Source organism: Nematolebias whitei, chromosome 5 (genome assembly GCF_014905685.2).
Source record: "Nematolebias whitei isolate Nwh7 chromosome 5, NemWhi1, whole genome shotgun sequence".
NCBI lineage: Eukaryota > Metazoa > Chordata > Actinopteri > Cyprinodontiformes > Rivulidae > Nematolebias > Nematolebias whitei.
In genome coordinates this window covers 3,540,933-3,565,618 of record NC_056502.1, presented here as the reverse complement: position 1 = coordinate 3,565,618, position 24,686 = coordinate 3,540,933, and the positions used below count along the sequence as shown (strand labels likewise).

The window sequence follows — 24,686 nt, the reverse complement described above, 5'->3', positions numbered from 1 at the left end:
AGATGTTTGAGAAGTTGCTGTAACTTTCTGTGATTCTGTCCAAACCTCTGCTGCGTAACAAGAGGGAAACAGAAAGAGTTACGTTTGTTTATCGCTGCCCGGACGGACGGACGGAGGTGAACTGACAGAAAAAACAGATGTTAGAAAAAGATTGTATTGTATTTCTGTGGGACTCAGATTGTTTGTTTGTTTGTTTGTTTGTTGCTGGATGTTTGTTTAATCACATCCCAGCCTGAAATAATGACGACACTTTTGATAGCTAATTCTATTTCACAACTCTTTTATCTTCTTCTTTGACAAATAAAACGTTTTAACTTCAGATTATAATGAAGCTTTTATTATTATTATTTTTAGAAAATGTCTTTTTTTTTTTTATCATGAGGATTGTGTAAACCTTTATCAGATATTGCTGCACTGTGGCCTCTTGGTGTTTAACCTTCTCCTGTAGCTCCGCCCTGAGGCGACAATATTGTTGTTTGTTAATAAACAACTTGAGTTCTGGTGAAGTTGAGACGACGTGTCGCAGGTGGAGGAAAATCACAGAATGCAGCGATTTGCAACTCTGTCACAGTGGAACACGGTGAACACGCCAAAGCCTCTTTATTTAAAAAAAAAATTAGAATTCATTTTAAACATTTTATGGCAGAAACACGTCTCAAAGTTGGGACAGTAGCAACAAAAAATGTAAATAATAATAAGTATAAATAATAAACAGCTAATTAGGTTCATTAGCAACAGGTCATTAGGACTGGGCGTAAAAAAGTATTTTAGAAGTAAAGATGGGCAGAGGTTTTCCAAAAGAACCGTCTCTAGCAAACGGTGGATCAGCGTATTGGAAAGAAGAACGTGCTAGATGATGTCATCACTGTGTGTTTTCATACAATGACAAAGTTAGTCTCTGCTTTTAACCCATCACACCTGAGATACATCCAGGTGGAGCAGCGGGCAGCTATGTAAGCACCCGGGGAGCAGTTAGGGATTGGGTGTCTTGCTCAGAGACACGACATGTGGGCATGGCTGGGAATTGAACCGTGACTTTCTGGTCCCAGGTCGGCTGCCGTACCTCTACCCCATCTCGACCCCTAATTGTTCTCATCAGAAGACTGGGAAGTCTTTGAATCTCCCAAAAGGTTGAAAATCTGCAGAAAACTGAGCTCAGAGGTCGAGGCTGAAGGTCAGTGTTGGATGGTTGTGGTCTTTGGGGCCTCAGGGGCCACTGCATCAAAACCAGGTCTGGTTCTGTTCTGGGCTCAGGAGCACCTCCACAGATCACTGTCTGTCAATACAGTTCATCCACAGATGCTGCTTAAAGCTCTATCAGACAAAGAAGAAGCCAGATGTGAACACCGTCCAGAGCTGCTGCCGTCTCCTCTGGACCAGAGCTGGTTTCAGATGGACCGAGGTGAAGTCCAGAACTGTTCTGAGGTCAGACAAAACAGAATTTGATATTCTTTGTGAGCACCGTGGATGCCACGTCTTCTGCACGAACGATGAGACCATCCATCCAGTTCTCAGAGCACAGTTCAAAGCCCGCCTCTCTGATGGTATATGGGTGCATTAGTGCCTCTGCCATGAGCAGCTTACACATCTGGAAATGTGACAATGCTTCACAGGGATAAACATTTGTGTAAAATTAAAAATATCCATATAAATGGTGCCATTCTTGAGTTTCAACATTTGACGTGTTTATTTTGTTCCATTGTGAAAAATGATTTGAGTTTTTCAAATCATTTTGTCTTTAATTTACATTTCACATCCCAAAGACTCTGGACTTGAGGTTGTAGTGCACATCTGCTCAACTCTCCTTTATCACTCCAAGTTCTTATTTCATGTAGTTTATGGCCACGCAGACTCTCAGGCCTCAGAGCCGCCACAACAACCGAACACAACATCTGAATTAAAGTGAATTAAAGTGAATTAAAGTGAATTAAAGTTGTGCATTTTGTAAATTCAAGTGAAACGGTGAAAAGATCAGGTTTAAAGAAACAAGAGGAGTGGCACATTTAAAAATCAAACACCTGAATGACGTTTAGTCGTCCAGGCTGTTGAGCAGAGCTTAGAGATTTTCCTGACTTTACCTTGAAATATTGACTTTTTATATAATTTTCTTAAAATAGCAAGGCTATTAAATTTATTTGCTTTGACCTCAAAACAATACAAAACTCGCAAACAGCTGCTATTTTTAAACGTTGATGTGATTTTTCTCAAAATCTCAAGTTAACGGTCTTCTTATTTTGAAATAACTGAGCTGGTTTTGTCTCGTTCTTGTGTTTAAACCAGTTTAAACGGCTGCTATGGTCCAACTCCCAGTGTTTCACCTGTGATTTTGAAATGAATAAGCGCTTCCAAGTCAAAATTAATAAATATATCAAATACAATCTTGAGGTGAAATCATAAAAATGCTAACAAAGAGGTAAGTAATGAAGTCATCTCTTGGCTTCTGTAATCTTATCTAAGCAGCTTAGAAATCCAATTTTTAAAATAAAACGTACACATGTGCCTGCTGTAACTGTGCCAAACTTTTTCATCTGTTGTTTTCTTTATTTGCAAACACGTCTGATCTTTATCTTCACGCCACAGTGTGGTGACTGTATGTACAAATGATTGTGTTTCGATTGTGATATCATTAAACATCACACATATTTTTGTCTATTAAAGTTTTGTTTACGGAGTTTCACTAAAGCTGCTGCCTTGTTTTTCTCCTGTGTGTGTGTGTGTGTGTGTGTGTGTGTGTGTGTGTGTGTGTCCCTCTTATCGAGGTTTATACTGCCCCCTGGTGGTGGAGTTGAGAACTGCTCACAACAAAACGAGTTGCAGAGGTTTATACCATACCATTATATAGCACTTAAAACAGCAACAAGGCCAACCAAAGTGCTGTACAAAAGAACACAAACATGCACAGCAGACAGGAAAACATAAAATAGAAATACAGATACAAATAGCAGCAGAAGCTAACTAAAATGACTAACAGAGTAGAGAACAGACCGGACCAAAACAAATCACACCGTGTTAAAGACAAGCGAATAGAAGTGGGTCTTCAAGCGAGACTTAAAGACTGAGAGTGTGGGAGCCTGCCGGACACTCAGTGGCAACTCATTCCACAGTCGTGGACCTGCAACAGAGAAAGCCCTGTCACCTCTGAGCTTACGACGGGTTTCTGGGACTGAGAGAAGCATCTGGTCTGCTGACCTCAGAGAGCGCGGTGGGACATATGGCTGCAGAAGATCAGTGAGATAGGATGGGGCGGAACTGTTCAGTGATTTAAAAACATACATGAGAATTTTGAAATGGATCCGAAGGTGAATGGGTAGCCAGTGCAGGGAGGCCAAAACTGGCGTGATGTGCTCTCTATAGCCTGTACCAGTTAAAAATCGGGCTGCAGCATTTTGGACCAGTTGTAGACGAGCAATGGAGGACTGACTGATTCCAAACAGAAGTGAATTGCAGTAATCAAGCCTAGATGTTATGAAGGCGTGGATCACTGTCTCAAGGTTCTTTTTGGAGAGTATAGGCTTCAGCTTAGACAGCCGTCTCAGCTGAAAAAAAACAGGATTTTACCATCATGTTTACGTGACTGTTGAGTTTTAAGGACGGGTCCATTATCACCCCCAGATTAGTGACCTTTTGTTTCTCTAGCGGGGCTAGAGAGAAAAGGTCAATGTCATGGTTCATGAGTGAGCCACTGGGATGGAACAGCATGACTTCAGACTTCTTCTCATTGAAGCTTAAGAAGTTTAAAGCCATCCAGTCCCGGATGTCAGTCAGGCAGTCAAGAAGAGGCTGAATAGAGCGTGTGCCTCTGTGCCTCAGGGGGAAGTAAATTTGGCAATCATCGGCGTAGAAATGAAAGGGTATGTCGTGTGTGCGGAAGATAGCACCTAGTGGCAGCAGGTATAAAGAAAAGAGAAGGGGACCGAGGATGGACCCCTGCGGTACCCCCCACTGGAGCGCTGTCGATGCCGAACTAAAATCTTTGATATTGACACAGAAGGTTCTGTCAGAGAGGTAGGACCCAAACCATTTAAGAGCTGACCCTGTGATGCCCACCCACTGCTCCAGTCTAGAAATGAGGATCTTGTGGTCGATGGTGTCAAAAGCAGATGTGAGGTCCAATAGGACAAGCAGCACAGAATCACCTGCGTCTGTGGATATGAAAATGTCATTAAAAACCTTCAGTAGAGCAGTTTCAGTGCTATATGATTTTATGATAAGAAGCCTCATCATGAGTCCTAATTTCGTACCGTAAACATGCAAATGTGAGCTGGGATGACAATAAAAATCCTTGAATCCTTGAATCATCGAGCGTTGAGGACGTCAGACCTTAAATTGTCACATTTTGGGAGTTTTGAAGCAGCATTAATTTACATTTCCCAACGTTTACAGCCGTGTTAGTGCAGCTCCCTGAGGTCGTCCGCTGTCGTTAAATCAAAAATAAATCTGGAACTGCGTACCCCCCACGTTCTGCAGACTCAGTAGTATTCATTTGGCTGAACCACTGGGGGGATTTTAATGAAACTCTCAGAAAGTGACAACTACCTTTTAGAGTCAGCCCAGTTCAAGATGGCTGCCACAGCTAATTGACCTTTGCCAACACAAAAATGTCTGTAGGCGTGGGTAGGCAAGTATAAGCCTTGGCTTCAGCCTAGTCCTTTTTTGGTAAATAATTGATTTACCATTTTATATAGTTTTATAGTCCCTTTTTTGTAATGTTTTTAATTTACCAAAAATAAAGTTGAGTTGAGTAATTTACTCAGAATTACAGATGAGGTCACGTTTGTGTGGTAGTAGCTGAGAGTCACTCAGCATCTGACCTATGAGATGTGGCGGCCATCTTGAATTCAACTTCTTGGGCGATATGATTTCCTCAAGGAAAATGCTTTGGTTTTTATTTTTGGCAGTCATTTGGGTAATGTTCTGTTTTATCAGTTTTAATCTGACTGCATCCTAGTCTATTTTTGTCTCCTACGTTTGATGTAGCACCTTTTAAATTAGATCTTGAAAGGCACATAAAAGTACAAATCATCTGCCTATTAAATGCTTATACTTAGTACAAAGACTGAACGAATACGTTTTTATTAGATTTTACAGTTTAATAAAACTGCTCGACACTGAAATCATGACAAAAAATAAATTAAAAATATATTCAGACGCTCTTCAAATCAGTAAATTGGGTCGTTTTGGGGGAGATGAAGTCGAAGAGTGCAGAAGAGGCAGATAAAGAACGAGCTGGTTTGTCCCTCCGGAGTGAACGTTTCTGTCGGCTCTTTGACGGTGAAGCGAGGGAGGAAGCTGTGGTTTGGGTTCAGAACCACGAGCTCGCTCGGCGGGGCGAGCTACACTCAAACCATCAGGTTTCCACCTGAGCGTCACACATAAAGCCTACAACAGCAGCAGCGCTGGGACCACAGGTTCACAGATTTACACTCTGCTTTGCAACAGACAGGAAAAGAAAAATGGTTTCTGTCTGTGTAAAGTTCATTTTAGTTCAAATTCAATATATTCCAATCACCTCTGTGGTGCAACGGTGTTGCGTTTAAGAACGCTTGTTACTTACTGTAACCCCAGATTGGGTATTTTGTGCACTTGCTCCAACATGATTTCACTGTATTCTGGTACAAGGATAATAAAACGTATTCTGATAAACGTGGCTTTAAACAGGAAGTGGTTCAGTATCCTGCCATAATAACCGTCAGGTTTTATCTTATTAAATCAGCTGCAAACACAGTCCTGTCCAAACTGTCTGGGATCTTTGTACGTGCTAAATATGTGGAACAATGCCTTGGAATAAAAACTGGCCTTGTCTGTCAGCAAATCCAACTGGTTCCAGTTTGGGAGCTGAAATGTGTTAAACAGGAAACAGTCGCTTCTCTTCGGGCTCATTCCTGTTCTCTTTGGACCTGAAGTGAAAAGAAACGTAAAAAACTACTTTAGTTCCGATCATTCTCAGATTTTAGCTCTGAGATTTTATCACATTCCCATTATTCTGTATACTTTCCAGCCTTTTATAACTCAGGTGAAAATGTATCATGTTTTAAATCAAATAAACAAAAACTAATGAGTTTGGCTGGAATTAAAGGAAAAGTTGTGACTTGTGCTTCAGGCAGTTTTAAACCTGTTGTGTGATGCTTCGTAGTAATTGTTCTCCTGCAGGAGCTCCTCAATGATCCCCTGAAAGAAACGTTTAAATCATCAAGAAAAGCTATTTTGCTCCAGAGACTCGATTCAGCAGCACGAAAAACACTTAAATTCACAGAAAAGTATACGACAGAAAATAAAAAATTCAAGAGTAAACTTTTTTTTGTCTTCAGATCTCTTGATAATTTATCTTTTAGCTTCCATTTTGCTACTTAAGCTTTTAGCTAGCCCTTTGAAACTAGCTAGCCGTTTGCTACTTTGAGCTTTTAGCAGCTATTGTGCCATTATAGCTTTTAGGTAGCCTCTTGTTAAGTTAGCTTTTAGCTATCATTTCGATACATTATCTTTAAACTTGCATATTGCCACCGAAGCTTTTAGCTAGTCTTTAAATGTCTTTACCTTAGCTTTAGGCTAGCATTTTGCTACTTTAGATTTTAGCTGGCATTTTGACACTAACTAACTTTCCATACTTGAAGTTAAGCTTTTGCTGCTTCTAACTAGCGGTTTAGTATTTTTAGCTTTTAGCTACCTTCCTGCTTTTGCTTTAGCTTTTAACTAGCCTTTGGATACTTTTACCTAAGACTTTTGTTGCTTTAAGCTATCTCCTTGTAGTCTCTAGCTACGTTTGTTCTATTTTTATCGGGCTTCTTAATAATTTAGCTTTTAACCTTTTGATACCTTAGCTTTATAATCTTGCATTTTGCCACTTATCTTTTTAGCTAGTCATTTGATACTTTTACCCAAGCTTTTGCTGCTTATAGCTAGCAGCTTGCTAGTTTTATGTTCTAACTACCATGGCTAATTTTAGCTTTTAGCTTACATTTTGCTACTTTTAGCTTTTTGTTAACTTTATGCCACTTTAAGGTAGCAGTCTGCTATTTTCAGCTTCTATGTAACTCTTTGCTATTTTTAGCTTCTAGGTAGCATTCTTCTATGTTTAGCTTTAAGCTAGTGTTCTGCTTCTTTGAGTTTCAACCACTCAGTTTGATTTCAGCAGACTTTTAGCTCCCTGAATTAATTTTGTGTTTCAACAGACAAACCTCTCTCTTGTTTCACTTGTTGTGTCTTTAATCCATAAAATCCAAATTATCAGCAGAAAATCTGACCTGCATCTGCTGATACGTAACTCCTTCTCTGAGATTCTCAGCAGCTGTCAGAAAAAACAGGACAATAACCGTCACTGAACCATCGAGACGAATTTGTAACGTCAGTGTTTAGTTCTCAGGTTCTGGAGCGGTTCTGCAGTTGACTCGGTGATAAACTCTACCTGAGGTATCGGCAGCATGAACCCCGGTGGAGTTCTGCCCCCGAGGCCACCAGTCTGATCCGGTTGAGTTTAACTCCATCAGTTCTGGAGACGCCTGCAGGAGCTGAGAGACAAGAGACAAGAAGATTCACCGTTTGCTGCAAATACAGAAACTGTACATACGGCGCTTTGAAGGGAACCGGACCTGGATGATCCGTTTGCTTCAGAGAGCCGGTCAGTTCTGAACAACAGTGACATCATCACATACGACAGATTTTATATATTAAATATGTATATATATATATTTACTTTTTATATTCTGTAAACATTACTGGTACTTACTGGGTATGTACTGGTACTAACCAGGTACCTACCTGGTATGTACCTGGAACATGCTTCTTTTCAGGTCAGTACCTGGTAAGTACAGGGTAACTTCACAGAACAGCCTGGTCCTCTTCTGTAAGTACCTGTATGTTCCAGGTATGTTCCAGGTATGTTCCAGGTACATGTCAGGTCTGTATCCAGTAAGTGTTTGGCTGTTTTATGTTTTGTCTGAAATATTTCCAGTAAAATGACTGGTTTTGTATTAGTGACGTCCATGTTAGTATTTTTGATTTCTAACCTTGCTGAGCTCCAGTTTCAGCTCGTACGAATCGCTGCCAAGTTGGAAGAGGGACTTTTTAAATCTGTCAACGAGGCGCCGTCTGAAGTTCTGGTGCGACGCTGGTGGAAGCTGGAAATGAAAGGAGTTAACGTCGACACGTTCACAGAGAAGTGATTTCAGTGCTTGATGTGACTCTGGCAGCAGTAAAGGAAACGGCTGCACCTGAGTGATGAAGATGAGTTTGTGCAGCTGCTTCAGCAGCTTCTGGATCGGATCGTCGATCTGTCGAAGCTTCTTCTGGGACACACAGATCCCCACTGACGCTGAGGTAAACGCAAACAGAACATCTATTATAAACTCTGTGTCATAAACAGATTTAAAAAGCAGACGTTGAGGAAGTACCTGGTCTTTGTTTCATCTTTGAAGCTGTAAAATCCTCACTGAGAAAAAAGAAAATTAAAAAAAGCTCAGCAGGGTTCTGTTTATAAAAAAGGCTCATCAAAAAGATGGATTAGATGGATTCTGCTCGAGTATTAACGCTGTGAAGCGTTTTTCCTCTTACCTGTCCACAGTTTGATCAGGTGTGGGACTGACATCCGATTCTGTGCCTTAAAACAGGAAAAAGACAAATAATACAATTTTTTTTTAATTAAAGGAGCTAAAAGTGAATTGTTACAGTTAAAAGACGCAGAACACAAGATGAAAATCCAGTACACAAGCTAAAGGATAAATGTAGCAAAGGGCTAGCCAAAAGCTAAGAGTAACAAAAAGTAAGTAAAACTAAAACAACAAAATGGCAGTTAAAAGTAGCTAAAGTCTAGCTAAAAGAAGCAAAAGGCTAGTTAAAAGTTAAAAACAAAAGAAAAAAACTGGCTGAAAGTGGCAACCATACTAGCTAAAGCTTCAATATAAATGGTAGCTAAAAGCTAAAAGTAACAAAAGGCTGGCTAACCCTAAAAGTAGCTGTAGCTTAAATTAGCAGAAGGCTACATCAAAGCTGAACATAGCAAACAGCTAACTAAAAGGTAAAAGCTGAATAGTAGTTAACAAGTAAAAGTAGCAATAAAAAGACAACATTTAAAAGTTTTAGAGTATTTCTTTGGAGAACATATTTGTAAATAAAGGTAATTTGTTTTCAAAAAGTTTAAAGTTACAGAAAGAGAAAGAAACCATTTTTAAAATAAACAAACGTTTAGTTTAATGAATGGCTAAAATACATAAAAACTGACTAGTTAGACAACAAAACAAAATAAAATAAAAAATCTGACTCAACTTTGACACAGTAAAGAAAGTTTAGAACTTAAAAAACAAATTAAACTTAATAAATTAAAACTGAAGAAGAGGAAGTTTTTGTTTTTACAACCATTAATCAGCGATGTGAATTAAGTGTTGTGTTCTTGTCCTGTCGTAACACACTACAACAAGTTGTCAGTTTTATTTATGATCTTGTATTAGAGGATGGGATCAGATCTTCACCGTGACTGATTCTCTGCTCGCTGTGGTGAAAACTGCCTGAAGCTGCAGAGCTTTGATCCAGAGAGTCAGACGCCATCGGAGGGTTTTCCTACAAAATAGGCAACACCTTAAAAACAATCCTCAAGTCTTAATACTTTTATACGTCTTTGAACTAAGTTCACCTGCTTTGATTGACAGCAGATCATCCTGCTGTTGTTCCTTTCCAGGAAGTACTTCTGAGCTCGTTTCCTGTCCCTGTCAGCTCTTCGTTGCAGTGCATTCTGGGAGGTGTAGAGTCCGTCCATCAGCCTCATCATGATGTCAGCAATCCTGGAGCTGACGGCGATGATGTCGGGCCTCTGGTCGGGATCTGGACTCAAGCACCTGACAGAGAAGTAGAGGGAACAATAACTTGAGCGACCTGCAGCGACGCAGAGCCTCCGCTGAGGGTGAAGTCTCACCATCTGATCATGTCTGTGACTCTCTCTGAGAAGACTCCTTCTTCCACCGGCTCGTAGACGGCCTCGACAATCTGTCAGTCAGAGGAGATCAGACACTGACGGCAGAAATCGTCTTTTACAGTGAAATGTTTGTTTGCGTCACCTTGCTGGCCAGAGACAGCATGTTGCTGCTGTAGAAAGGAGGCTGTAAGGTTGTCATCTGGTACAGGACACACCCCAAAGCCCAGATGTCAGCTTTCTCCCCGTACGGCTCGTTTTTTACCACCTCTGGACTAACAACACGCACAGACGTTGAGATTATTGCACATGAAACACCACCATCCCGGGGCCTTTTACAGCCGTAAAATCAACCTTTGTAACCTGAACCCCCCATGTGTGACAGGGAAACAGAGGGCGAGTGTCCATCATGTGTTGATCTTTCTTCTTGGAACTAAATCTCTTCCTAACATTTATCAAAGTAAGTTTAGGACTGAATTATAATAAAACATTATTTTCTTGAAAAATGACACTAAAGTTCAAAAACCCCTTTCAAGTCCTCACCACAGCCCAACCCTGTGCTCGTTAATATTTACACAAATCAGTTTACTTTTTATTTTTAAAGATAAACAAATAATGACAGAACAATAAATGTGTTTGATAAAAAAAAACATTATACACATTTTGTAAGAGGTTATTTGACAACAATAACAAAAAGAGGCTTTAATACAGTTAATTTTAAACAGTGGACCCAGGACAGTTTTTGGCCACGTTTATTGAACATTGCTCTCAGCCGTTAAGGGCGAGCAATGTCTGTGCATTTGTCTGTTAGCAAAATATCTCATAACCACTTGATGAAGTTTAGTGAGCATCCCACAAAGTAATTAAATTACCTCTACTAATCAACCTTCTGAGCGCTAACAGATCATTTAAAACCTTTGTTTTAAACTTGTTTAAACGTGCATGTGGTGGATGAAATGGATTCCTTCAAGGAATGGTTGTTTTTTGGGTGTTTTTGCAGCATCTGAAAGATTTCTGGCATTTGTAAACTTATTATCAATCTTTCAGTTATTCGTGCTCATGCTTGAACAGGATTCAGGTCAAAACGTGATGCCCGCTGGTTTAAATGAGTCCATTTCTTTTTTCAGGTCCTTTTTAGCTGAAAAAGCCTAAATGTTTTTATACACCATTTTTTCTTGTCGCTGCCAGATAAATTTCACTCCTATATCTGTCAGTAATGATCTGCTTTATTACTCATGTGGGACTTTTATTACCTTCTGAATGGAGTCACTAAAGGAGGCTTGGAAAATAAAAGAGCTTCCAACATTTTTCATTTTATGTAGATTTTGTAGGGGAACTGGAAATACCCTCCGTCTGTCTTGTGAGCTGGATACTTTAAAAAGTATGGGAGGTACTGGCTTCCATTTTGATATGTGGCTACATCCAGGTATAAGAAAGGTCATTTTCGAAAATGGGGTTTCCTCGTCAAAATCCAAGATGGCCACTGCCATGTATATGTATAAACTGGCCACCCCTAGCAGACAAAATTTTGCTTTCTAGTTTTAATACTGCTTAAACGTATAGTTTTCTTAAAGGACTGGGGTGGCTGAAGATTAATCTGTGGTGGTTAAGGCCACCATTGGCCACCCCCTTCCTCCACCACTGCACCTGGTTGTGGATAAAAGTGCTCCCTCCACTCACCACAATCTGTCACTCTGCGCTGCCTCGGACAAACAGGAAAAAAGAAAAACCTCTATTTTTCTCCACAGTGTAACTCATACCCACTTGAACATCTTGCACCAAAAACATTTAGGTTTTCTTGCATTCTCTGTTACAAACTACAAAAACATTCACTATTCAAATCTCTCAGCAACGGGTGTGCTGTTTTGGCAAACATTGAATTATTGTGCTGCAAGGAGCCATCTCAGAAAAACATTATATATATATTTAATATATTTCCAGTTGTGACATTTAGATTTTGGCTGAAGGTTCAGAAGTTTCCTCACCAGGAGTACAGGATGGTGCCAACCACTGAAACCAGCTCACTGTTCTCCTGTTTCTGCTTGGCGAGGCCGAAGTCGGCTTCAGGTGAAGGAAAAACAGACGTTTATCTCTTCCAAGCCGAGAACGCCAGAGTGAGATACAAATGGAGGTGATGGTTCAGACTCACTGACGGTGACTTTATCTCTCTCTCCGAGCATGATGTTGCTGGGCGAGAGGTCGCGGTGGACTATCCTCTTCTCCTTGTGCAGATACCTCAAGGCCAGACACATCTGAGGGGGAAATTAAAAGGTTTCCATTCAGACCAGTCTCACAAAAAAAGTTTTAATCTGTAAAGGTTTTATTCAGTGCTAGCTGGACTGTACATCGCTAAGACAAGGCAAGTGGACAAGTGACTTTATTTTGTCACATGACACACAGTTACTACGATAAAGAGGACAACCCTGTAGAAAAGACATTCTTTTACGTGTCAGAATTGGTGTAGGAACCAGTAAAAACCGTTTAACCTGTATGAATATGCTCCAGATTCTGTCTTCGGTGAACTGCTGCTGCTTCTCCTTCAGGGAGTTGAAATGCTGCGTGAGCGGCACGCCCTCAATCAGCTCCATCACTACGTAAAGCTTTTCACCTACAATGGAGACCACGATTGTTTTTTATTTTGTCGTGAACCTGTGAGGGCTTGGAAGCAGAAAAAAGGTTTCCTGCTCACCTTCTACAAATGTTTTGTAATATTTTACAATGTTTGGGTGAATCATCTAGGACGGAATAAGAACAATTGACAGTAAAAATACACAAAATAGCCATAAAGAACATTTTAAAGTTAAATTTTGGAGCTGTGCGTGCCTGTTCTTTGATGATCGTGAGCTCAGAAATGATTTTCTCCACGTTGCCGTCTCTGGACTTCTTGTCTTTTCCAAACACCGGGTTGTGCAGGTTCACCTCCTTCAGAGCCAGGAGGTTCTGCCCGCTCTGCTTTCGGACCTGTCATTACGAGTTTATAAACTGAGACTAACAAGATTTAACATAAATCTATAAAACTGACCGATCCCGATCAGTTGAAGTTGACAGTTGTCTGTTTGTTTTACCTTAAAGACACTTCCAAAGGCCCCGGACCCCAGATGGTCCAGTATGGAGTAACCGTGGATCACTCTGAGCGGAGGCTGGTTCTGATCCAGAGCATCGATGCTCGCTCTCAGACCGTCCAGTTCTTCTTCCTGTGATGAAAACACGTGGCTCTTTATTTGGTTGTAAGTTTATGAATCGTTCTGGAGAGGTGAGCTGGTAGAAGGAAGCTTTGTCTTACGGTGTAGAGTGAAACTGTGGTCTGCAGAAGCTCGTAGGCGGCGAGGTCTCGCACGTAATGTCCAACATCAATAAACAGCTCAAAGAGGTCTGTGGGAAAGAGCCTGGAAAGGACCAAACGTTACAAAACAGCTGTGAAGGTCATGGATGAGACTTATTTTAGTAAATATCCAACAAGAAATAATCTTAAAAAGACTCCTGAAAGACATAAAGTTAGATTATTTATTATTTTCTAAACTTTAATGGAGGAAAACATTAAGATTTTAAATTAACCACCTAAAATATGCTGCAAAATGGGAAATTTGAAAACTCGAATCACCGAACTGTCTGTCAAAAAAACAAAACAACACCCGAAAAACAGGAAGTCTAAAGTTTTTCAAAATAAAACAGGAAGTGTGCTTGACCAGAACATGATATTTGAAACAGAGGAACCAGAATCTAAAGACAAAACGTGGAAACGAGCTGCCGTTACCTTTTAAACAGATGTCTGTTCATTTCCACACTGAAGAGAAATCGGAGGGTGCGGAAGGCGTAGCGCTGCAAGAAGCACCAACAAATGTTTTATTTTCTGACTAAACTTTTGTTTTCACATTTGATCGATTACTTAAAGCATCTACCTGTAAGGAAGTGGCCTTTGGTTCATTGACTTGTGGTAAAATGAACTTCGAGATTATATAGACTCCATTTTCCTGAAGAAAACAGAACCCTGATGATGAGTTTAGGTAATTTATTTGATGCTAATGATTAAATTATCTATTTTTTTAGATAAACATATTTCACCTGAACGATGAGATGAGCAGAAGTGTCGTCCAGACTCAGCTCGGTCAGCGCTGTACAGCACGCTTAAACACAAGAGCAAAGAACTTCAAGGAATGCACGTCACCCGCCAGCTTGCACGTCAGAGTTAACAGTAAGAGCTCAGACTGTGAGCAGGGCATGACTCTCAGCAACTACCACACCAGATCTGACCTGAATATCTGTAAAAAATGTCTTAGTTGCAGCCCTTTGGTGTTTGCTGCTGCCGCTCAGCTGTGGCGGCCATTTTAAATCAGCTTTACTCTGAATGTACGTCAAATTAATTTAATTTTTAAGAGTTTGTTAAAATCTGTCTAGTAGTTCACGAGATATTTTGCTAACAGGCGGACAAAAAACACGTGCGAACAGACAGAAGCAGTTACATTATTGCTCGCCTTTCACGGCGACGGGCGATAACAAAGACCAACTATAAATGTCTTTGTCACAGAACTCAGACTGAACACTGAAGCTGCAGAAATGTAAGATCTGTAGTCTTTCTTCACTGTGGTAAGTATTCCTGAGAGTATTTTCAGGTCCAGTTTGGTTGTTTTCTTTTATTCCGCTGTAATTAGGTTCACACACAGGAAATTTACAACCACTTCCTTTTCAGACCTCCGTCGACCGCCTCGTTTCAGGAAAAGTCTGTTTACATTCCCATCTACTGATAAAAATGATCTGCAGGGGAAATCGTCTTTGTTCTGTTGTAGTTTATTTTATTTTTAATACCCTTTTCATAACTTTTGACTAAATGTATCAAAGTCATGATGAAGTTCTGCGTGGAGTGGCTCCTGACCTGACTGCAGGGCCAAAGCGTTGTGGTTCTCCTCGTTTGGGACGAGCTCCTCGGTCGTCTGCTCCCTTAGGATGCGACCGGAGGCGCCGGCGTCGGAGAACGTCTGGACGACGGAGCGATCAGAGGCGTACCGCCTGTCACTGACAGATAAGATTGGTCACGTAGTCGGTCAAGTTAAATGTCGTAATGATGATGACACACAAAAAAATCTTTTTACACCAAACGAGAAAACAGGAGAGCATTTGTTTCAAAACCTGAGAAGTTACAAGTCAAACCAACTTTGCTTGTAAACAACTTTAACAACGTGCTAAAATAAACTCCAAAAACTAAAACTGGAAGAAAAAAAAAAAAATCACGTAAAGGAAAAGAGAATAGACAGAAAATTTAAAGTAAAGAAAAAGTAATAAAATTTAAAATGTCAAATCTGTTCATTTTAAGTTCAAGTTCAATTGGTTTTATTATCATTCGCATCACATGTGGTACATGAGGTGGAATGAAATTATGCACGCAGGGTCCCAGTTCCACCCAATATAAAGTGTAAAACAAAACACTAATAAGGATTTATACGCTAAACTAAGAAATATGCTAAACACTAATATTGCAACATTTTAATTAAAATTTTAATTAAAAAAATAAGAGCATAAGTGTGCTCTAAAGTGCTATTTCTACTATTGTGAAGTGGAGTTCTTTAGAAGAGCCATGAACATTTAATATTTTCCCTGTTACAGCTTTTCAAATGACCACAGCCTGGAGAAAAATATTCTGACAGCTCTGATGAGCTAATGGCTAGTCCGAATGAGGGAAAGGCCAAAGTGAAATTATTAGTTTTGCTTTAGAAATAGCGCTGGTCAGGGTAACTAAAAAATAGCTCCCTATGTGCCCGGATGTCTGGCAAACAGAACTTTGAGTATAATATACAGCGCTGTAGTCGTGGCTTGCACCGATAAAAAACATCAGAAAAATTGTATCTAAGAAGTCTGTCGACGTTCATGCTCGATAACTCAGGTTTAAATCCAGCAATATTCAGTCAGGTCCTCTGGATGGTTTCTTTTTGTTGAAGCGTTTCATCTTTCATCCAAAAGACTTCTTCAGTCTGAGGAAACACAACAAACTCAGTCCCACAAGCAGCACACTCACATATAGTGGACCAACCAGTTTGATGGTGATAAGATGGTTTCTGGAGTCCGCCCTCTCCCCCGCCGAGGCAGCCATGGCCAAAATGGTTCAAAACATCAAAGTTCATGCTCAATAATCCAGGTATAAAATCCTGGATTTTTAAAAGATTTAAAAGATCCCAGAGTTAAGAAGCTAACCAGGTTGTGTCAGGTCCTCTGGACGGATTCTTCTTTGTTGAAACGTTTCGTCTTTCATCCAAAAGACTTCTTCAGTCTGGAACCTAAGAAGGTTGTACGAGACTTATACTAGTGACGGCCGACATGCTGACAAGTCTCATACGTAAGGTATTTTGGGTTGTTGTAGTTTCCAAAGCCGATTACTCGGAGACAGAAATGTGACTGTTGGATTTGTTGGCTTCGAACAGGAGCGCTTCCATCTGTTTGAAACATTTTGTTGGAGGGAACGGGCCGACAGAGGAGCACCCGGACGCCGTACCAGCGACTGCAGTCCCTGAACAGGTCTGTCCATCCATCCAGTATGTTTGACACACTTTTTCCTTTCATGTCAGCAACTAACAGAACTAAACGACTGTTTCAACCCACCCGGACTAATTTCTCTTTAGGAGCTTAATTCGGCTCCTGTTCAGAACATTGTTGCGTTTGAAACGTAGAGTAAAAGTACTGATTGCCAACAGCTATCAGCTAAAACTGGCTGACAAAGTAAAAGAGAAGAAGCTCTTCATCCTGCCACTGAAAACCTGCGCAATACATGGCGATCCAACGGCATGCACCGTGCACGAAATCTTCTGTCGTCCGTGCTCTTTTTCACCGAGGCAAAAAAGCACGAATCGGCACGGAAACACCAGGAACGCCACACGTACCTTTTTATCAATTCAGCCCAGTTGCTGGACGCTACATTGTAGCCAATGTTTGAGCTGTGGATTATTGTCTCCTCCGATGAAGTTCAAGTCGATTCTGGCCCCGGGAACGTCGTCTTCGTTTACGTTTACATGGACAAAAGCATTGGAGGTGGCCAAATATGCATGCAGTGCATTGCATTGTTTGCCAGACATCCAGAACTTTGGAGATCTCCTGAAATTCTTGCGACGTCATCACTGATCAACGCTATTATTTTGGAAGAAATATGAAATTCAGGCTGGAAATGCTACAGCTAGCTGCAGCTGTGTCCATTTAAGCTTGGAAACAAATGTAGAATTCTAGGACAAACATTGGAATCAGTGTAAAACTATGAAATTGTGTTGAAAAGAACCCCTACAATATTTTCGATCTGTATTAGAACAGAAGGAGGTCAGTTGGACTGTGAGCTTGTCTGTCCTGTCAGATTTAAAGTTTGGAACTTCAGTACCACCTCAGTCCATCCAGAAGTCATACAGAGGTGGGCAGAAGGCATCTAAGTCCCGGCTTGAAGCGTTTTGTGAATGTGGCTTTTGTTCCTCCAAACTGAGGTGGCTCAAAAAGTGATCTGCAACAGGTAAGACACTAACTGTTCATAACTTTTTCCACAGGCTCCCACTCTAAAAATGACTGAAATATCACTTTCACCTATATAAGGTGCACATGTTACTTTAAAATAAGGGCTTTGGACTGAAAAACAAACTACTGTAGGAAGCTGAAGTCTGAACCTCTCATCAGAAAGACCTACCTGCTGAGCAGTCGGAGGAGCTGCTGCACTCCCCCCCAGCTCTGGATCTCTGTTCTGGTGTCAGGATCCTCACAGAGCTGGACCAGGACCCAGGTGACGCTCCACAGCAGCTTCAGGTTCCAGCTGTGCAGGAGGCTGAGCAGCACCGGTACTCCCTCCAGCTCCTTTAACTGGAGCCTGACATGTTGGACCGGAGACAGAAGCCTCAGCAGCTCTGCGCTCATCCTGGAGGGAACAAGAGTCCTGAACGAAGGTTTTTTAATTCAACCTTTATTTCTACAGGTTGGTCTCATTGAGCCTCGAGGACTCATTTACAAGAGAGACCTAAGCATATGAAATGAAAAGTACATGGAAGAAGTGATATAAAAACAAAACAAAAGCAGCTAAATTAGAAAACTATGTAAAACACTAAAAACAGGAACATGTCTGCGTTAGTTTTTCCTCGTGAATTTAGATGTTTGAAGCCACTTAGAGAGGTCAAAGGTCGAGAGCTTCAGATCTTTTTACAAGATATTCCAGGAAACAGAAGCGGAGTAGGAGAAGGTCCTTTTGTCTAGTTCAGTCCTCACTGAGGGAACACTGCAGGTAATAATGTCCTGAGAGCGCACGCTGTAGCTGCACTCACACAGAGACATGTAGGAGGAGATGTATGAAGGCAGCAGACCAGGAAGTGATTTAAAGATGAAAATATACCAGTGAGAGAGTCTGTGAAGTTAATGGTGACCAGTTAACCAGTGAGTACAGGGAGCAGTGATGAGTACGGTAGTTACAGCCAGTTATGAATCTTAGCAAACCATGGTAGACAGCATCCAACATCTGCAGGGTTCTGGTAGGGGCTGAGCTGGAAGTGGTCCAGATGGTTCTTTACAGCACTGTCCCACTTTAATATCAGCTAAAACTGCAAAGATTACATTCAGTGTGAGCACTGAATGAGTGCTGAAGAAGCTAAAACCAAATTGTTAAAGCTCATAGAAGCAAAACACTAGCTAAAAGTCAAAAGTAGCAAAACGCTAGCTAAATGTTAGCTGGGAATTAAAGAAAACAAAAGGCAGGTTAACAGTAGTAGAAAGCTAAAAATAGCAAAAGGCTAGCTAAAAGACAAAAACTGAAAGTTTGCTGAAGCAGATAAAAAAACCAGTAAAGAAACAGAAAAGATCTCAATGTGGCTCGATGAGGAAAATGTTTGTAAATAAAATGAAATAGTTTGAAAAGTCTTAGGACTTTCAAACCTTCAGATGATCTCGGTTGTGTTAACGCTGAAGCCACATTTAAACAACTAAAATATTTATTTAAATATTTAATCAGGTCTCTTGTAAATGAGTCCTCGAGACTCAGTGAGACTAACCTGTATAAATAAAGGTTGAATGAAATGAATATTTAGCCTCAGAGAAGAACTGGACGATGATTTCTGACCTCTTTGACAGCAGATCATATTCCTGCAGGATTAGAAGCAGGTTCTCCACAATGTGCAGCTGCCCGATCTCCTTCTTCGACTCGGGACTAAAGAAAAAGTACGCTGCAACACATTACACGATGTTTGTGTTCAAAGCTTTATTTTAAAACTCTGCTTACCTCTCAGCTAAAGCAGTGAGGGCAAGCAGGGCTCCGTGCAGCACACCGCTGTCTGCTGCAGAGAGGAGCTGCACGAGAGTCTAGAAAAGAAGAAAGGCTGAATTATTCCCACAAACTGAAGCAACAAGATGTAGCGCCATACTGAGACGGGTGTTTTTTATATTAGTTTGATCCTACAAAGATGATTTCTCACCTTTTAGTGTGAATTTCTACCCATTTCAAGATGGCTGCCACAGCTAATCAACCTTTGTAAAACCAAAAACGGCTAAAACTCAGCAAACTGTACAAATACAGAGCTAAAGTTTGGTGTGGTAGTGGCTGTGCATGGTCCCCAACATATACTTTGAGTCCAACACATCGCACAACATCTTTGCCTAAAAACCTATTGGCGTTCACCCTGCTTGTCTGTTAGCAAAATATCTCATGGACCACTGGATGTATCTTAGTGAAACACTCAAAACGTAATAACTGGCTGTGTGTCGTTAAGTCGTTATCATTTGGAGACAACCCAACAAAACATGGCTGCCACAGCTAATAGGTATTAGCAAACAAAAAATGGCTTCAGCTCAGTCAGTTTTACAGAAATTGAGCTAAAATTTGGTCTGGTAGTAGCTGAGAGTTGCTCACAACACATATTTCGAGAATTGACAGATCACTCGAAATATCACACAAGATTTGACCAAAATAGGTGTAAGTAAATCTTTTCTCAACGTAAGATGATCTTAATGCTAGTGTGAAAGGCGGCGGGCAATATGCATTCCCCTTTAGGGTATTAAAGGACTTTTAATGTAATAATGTGTTTGATGTTAATGAACAATTACAGAGTTGGTGCAAAATTGATGTCCAGCCATTAATGGGGCAAAAGATTATCTGGTACTCCTGCTGAAAATCATTTATTAGTTTGGAAATATTTAGCCAGAACTGAAACTCTTCTGAAAGCTGCTGAAGTATCAGACCAGCCTGAAGGTAAAACTCACCCTGTGAGCGCCGCTCTCCACGACCCAGACCCTTTGGTTTTCAGTTGTCAACAGCTTCTGAAGCATGTCTGCAAAACAATCAGTACAGCTGCTGTGATGAGAAACAAAACAACTCTTGTTCTCAGATTTTCTTCTGCCATGCTGCCTGCAGATTCTCTGTAAGACCGAGTCCATGTGAGTGAATGAGAGGGAGGAGGTGGAACAGTGAGGCTACAAGGAGCAGAGGTCACAAAGGTGCAGGACTTCAAGGACTTGGGATCCACCAGGAAAATGGGGAGTGTGGTGAAGAGGTGAAGAAGAGAGTCCAGGCAGGATGGAGTGATGGAGAAAAGTTTCAGGAGTGATTTGTGACAAAAGGGTGTCAGCAAAGGTCAAAGGAAAAGTTTACAAGACAGTGGTGAGACCAGCTATGTTGTATGGTCTGGAGAGAGAGGCATGGACAAAAAGACAGGAGACAGAACTGGAAGTGTCAGAAATGAAGATGCTGAGGTTCTCCTTAGGAGAGACAAGGATGGAGAAGGTCAGGAATGAGATCATCAGAGGTACAGCACAGGTTGAACAACTGGGAGATGAAGTTAGAGAGGACACACTGAGATGGTTTGGACATGTCCAGAGGAGGGACGGTGGTTTGGACATGTCCAGAGGAGGGACAGTGGGTATACTGGTAGAAGGATGTTAGAAATGCAGCTGCAGGAAAAAGACAGAGGAGACATATGGATGCAGTTAGAGAGGACATGGAGGTAGTTGGAGTGAGGACAGAGTGAGATGGAGGAAGAACTTGTTGTGGAGACCCTGAAGAAGGAACAGCTGAAAGAAGAAGAAGACGATGCCTCCTGCAGATTACTCACAGGTCATTGTTACGAGCTGCTGCGCAGCAAGCGCCTGCTCACCACAGGACATGTACTCGACAGTGACAGACTCCATGACCTGCACAGAAACAGGAGGTTGAAAAAGAGCAGCGTGAAATAATCTGGAGTTTTCTGAGCAAATAGAGAAAATCACAGAGTATTTACCCTGGAAAGTAAACTGATGCCTTGAAGCTGATGAAACAGTTTCTGAAAAAATAAATAAATAAATTGTAGTGAAATGCATAAAAATATATACAGTATATATTTTCCCAGTTTGTACCTGATAGTTTGGATCTCTGATCAATAACCGGAGGCAGATGAGAACTCTAAGGACTGTCTCGGGTGGTGCAAGGTCAATCCATTCACTTTTAAATAAAAAAACATGGTCGTTAATTTATTTATCTGGCTGTAAAAATAAAGAAATGCTTGAAGATAGTTTACCTGCAGAGTCGATTCCTGACTAAAGATGTAAGAATATCCGAGAAGAGTTTATTCAGAGGGTGGCTGCTGAAACATCTTTGATCTTTGTAAGTTATGCTGCAAAGATTTTTATAGTTAGGATTATAAATAAATCTCTACAGGACTTTAAAACAATCAACAAAACTAAGTTTAGCTCTTCTAACAATGAGCATATGGAAGGCAGGAGACCATTTTTTAAAGTGTAAACGGAACAAAAATATGATCAAATTTAAAAAGATGAATGTTTGGAAACTAGTCAGATGGTTCCTAATTTAAATCAAAGTTTTGACCCTTTTTTTTCAGTTAAGCATAAAGTTGTTGTTTCAACAATTAATATCTCAGCTTAGCTCTAGCAATTTTGGGTGAATTTACCAAAACATATTTATGAAACTAAGCTACTTCATCTAAAGTTGGAGTGGAAAAACAGTAAGAAAACAAAAATGTACCGCCGCACTGTAAAAGTTGATCTAATTAAATTAATTAATTCAACCTTTATTTCTACAGGTTAGTCCCATTGAGCCTCGGGGACTCATTTACATGAGAGACTTGAATTTTAACAAAGAGTGATGACAACAACGACAACAATAGACAATCATAAAGGATGCGTAGTAATTTTTTATTTAAACAAATGAAAATAAAATGGTAATTAAAAGAAGAATTAAAAGAAAAAGTAGCAATAAAAACCAGCTAAGTTGTAAGGCAGTGTAGAAAACTAAAAACAGGAATAAGTCTGCATTGGTTTTTGCCAGGAACTTAACAGATGTTTAAAGGCACTTGGTGTGTGAAATGACATCTAACATCTGACTGATAAAATGACCAAACAGGTCACAGTGGATCAATGAAACGAGGAGTGGAGGAGAGAACGAGGAGGAGGATGTTGTGCCCCTTCCTGGGTGCACAACAAAGTATTTGCAGCCACTCCATATCAGTGTGAATCGTGTATTAAAGTGACACTCGCAGTTTGGTGGGAGGCTTGGATGACTGGTGGCAAGAAATCATTGGCCAAAACTGGCGACATGCAAAGAGCAACTTCTGCTCCAGTCTGCCAGAGGATGCTGACAGAGGAGCAGTTTTAAAAATCCTCCGCAGGAGGAAGATGAAGATAGCGATCAATGACTTCCTGGTAGGCTACTGTATTTTTTTTAACCAGCCGTGTTACCGGCACTGTTCAGAAAAATACTTTTACTGTACATATATGTGTATGTTAACGGTACGTATTTAATCAAGAGTTTAAAAAAACCCTTTCTGTGTAAATGTCTCACGTTACAACATGGACACCCGTGGCTTATACACAAGTGCAGCCTATATATATATATATATATATATATATATATATATATATATATATATATATACACACCCAAAATTATTATTATTTTTTAAATGTGGTGGGTGCGGCTTATATTTGGGTGCGCTCAATAGTTCAGACAATGATTGAGCATGAACTTTGTTACAGTAGTTACCGGTATTTGCTAAAGGTTGCATTCATTTCTTACAACTATAGGCCATGGCAGTAGTTGGACGCATCACAAACGATGAGTCCAGCTACAAGCAGGAGGTGGAACACCTGGAAAACTGGTGCAGGAAGAACAACCTTCACATCAATGTGAAGACAAAGAAGATGGTCGTGGACTTCAGATGGAACAAACACACCTACCCCCTTGAACATAAGAGGATCTGCAGTGGAAGTGGTCTCCAGCTACAAGTACTTGGGTGTGCACCTGAACAACAACCTCAGCTGGAGCAACAACACCACCAGCCTGATGAAGAAAGATCATCAGAGACTCTACTTCCTCAGACGGCTGAGACGAGCTGGTCTGGAAGCTCAGTCCTCACCTCCTTCTACAGGTGTGCAGTGGAGAGCATCCTGTGCTCCAGCATCAACATGTGGCATGGAGGCTGCACAGCTGCAGAAAGAAAAGCTCTGCAGAGAGTGGTGAAGGCTGCACAGAAGATGTTGGAGTCAGTCTCCCCACCATCACAGACATCTACACCTCCAGATGCAGGAAGAGGGCCACCTGCATCATGAAGGACCACACTCACCCAGCACACACACTTTTTGCTCCGCTCCTCTCAGGCAGGAGGTTGAGGAGCATTAAGTGTAGAACCACTAGACTGAGGAACAGCTTCTACCCTGAGGCTGTTACACTCATCTTGGAACAGGCTTAGAACGAGAAGTGGGGTTTATTTTATTTAATAACGCACAACTGAATTGGAAAGTTTGAGCTTAATTTGTTGACTTGACCAAGCCTCATATTATATTATTGACAGAAATAACCTGAATTTTTCCAGTTCAGAAGCTTCAGCGCTGATGTCGCTCCCACTCCTCTGTCTGCTGGTGTGTTTTGGAGAAAAGCTGCTGGCTCCACTCTGACTCCATGTTGACACCTGCAACACAGGGAGTCACAACAAATACACACATCTGACAGCAGAAATATGAGCTGATACATTTTTCAAACGTGTGTCTAGACAAGCTGCCAGAGTGTGGCGTCATCGTGCGGTTTCTCACCTGTCTGAAGCTGCTTTTAGCAAGCAGGGACTGGAGCCTTCTGAGATCATGAGCAGCGCTGGAAAACAGACTTAATGTGTGACTTGTTTTCGTCATGTCAGGGAGATCCGTTTTAAATGGTGGAACAAAACGTGAGGAGATGATGGCCCAACTTACTTGGTCTGGATTCTTGTGGATTTCAGAGGCGGTTTTTCCTCTGGCCTCACTTTTTTACCCAACTTGAACATTTTATCTTTTATATTTGCTTCCGTGAGGCACCTGTGGTAAAAGTAGGCACATTTTATTGTGTGCGTGTTCACTGATTCAGCTTCACACTAATGTTTAGTATGTTTTTATTTTGTTTTGTAATCTGCTCCTGCATATATTGTGCTATTTTAGCCTTTCGTAAATCAAAACGTTCCGCTCATTCAGGAGATGGCTGCGACTTCTGAATATAGTTAGTGAATATATATATAGTGAATATAGTTTTTATACTTTACAAATATTTAACTTTATTCACAAATATTTGAAGTTTCTTTTAAAATGTGTTTATTGAAAACTGCTTGTTCTGTTTTTTGTCTTCTTATACTCCTTTTGGCTTTTAGCTAGCTTTTGCTACTTATAGCTTATAGCTACTGTTCTGTTATTTTTAGTTTTAAGCCAGTCTTCTGTTACTTTTAGCTTTCATTCTGCTTTTTGCTATGTTTACATTTTAGCTAGCATTTAATGTTTTTAGCTAATCTTGTAATACTGTACTTTTCTAGCTAATGTTTACTATTATTAGTTTAGTTAGCCG

At 40.7% G+C, this 24,686-nt stretch overlaps 1 protein-coding gene across 1 annotated transcript; it reads right to left on the bottom strand.

Moving 5' to 3' along the window:
- Window positions 1–6,096: 6,096 nt before the first annotated feature.
- nek10 (NIMA-related kinase 10) lies at window positions 6,097–24,138 on the bottom strand. Its single transcript, XM_037676519.1, has 31 exons — window positions 24,068–24,138; window positions 23,912–23,951; window positions 23,681–23,790; window positions 21,385–21,480; window positions 21,224–21,308; window positions 21,109–21,150; window positions 20,944–21,022; window positions 20,096–20,163; window positions 19,119–19,198; window positions 18,960–19,046; window positions 17,547–17,771; window positions 14,769–14,908; window positions 13,961–14,022; window positions 13,798–13,869; window positions 13,653–13,717; window positions 13,182–13,284; window positions 12,964–13,092; window positions 12,722–12,859; window positions 12,588–12,633; window positions 12,385–12,506; window positions 12,048–12,150; window positions 11,884–11,959; window positions 10,044–10,173; window positions 9,902–9,972; window positions 9,623–9,824; window positions 9,462–9,549; window positions 8,208–8,308; window positions 8,004–8,114; window positions 7,403–7,505; window positions 7,242–7,285; window positions 6,097–6,168 (listed from the first exon to the last, which is right to left on the bottom strand). Exons 1-31 carry the CDS (start codon window positions 24,136–24,138, stop codon window positions 6,097–6,099), a joined length of 2,961 nt encoding a protein of 986 aa, XP_037532447.1.
- Window positions 24,139–24,686: the final 548 nt, after the last annotated feature.

Excerpts from the sequence above, each read along its gene's own strand:
- nek10 (XM_037676519.1), bottom strand. The coding sequence starts at position 24,138 with ATGTTCAAGTTGGGTAAAAAAGTGAGGCCAGAGGAAAAACCGCCTCTG. Across the intron at positions 10,174-11,883 it reads GGCACCATCCTGTACTCCTG|TCCAGAGGTGGTAAAAAACG; the intron begins GTGAGGAAACTT and ends GCGTGTTGTTAG. Across the intron at positions 9,825-9,901 it reads GTCACAGACATGATCAGATG|GTGCTTGAGTCCAGATCCCG; the intron begins GTGAGACTTCAC and ends CTTCTCTGTCAG.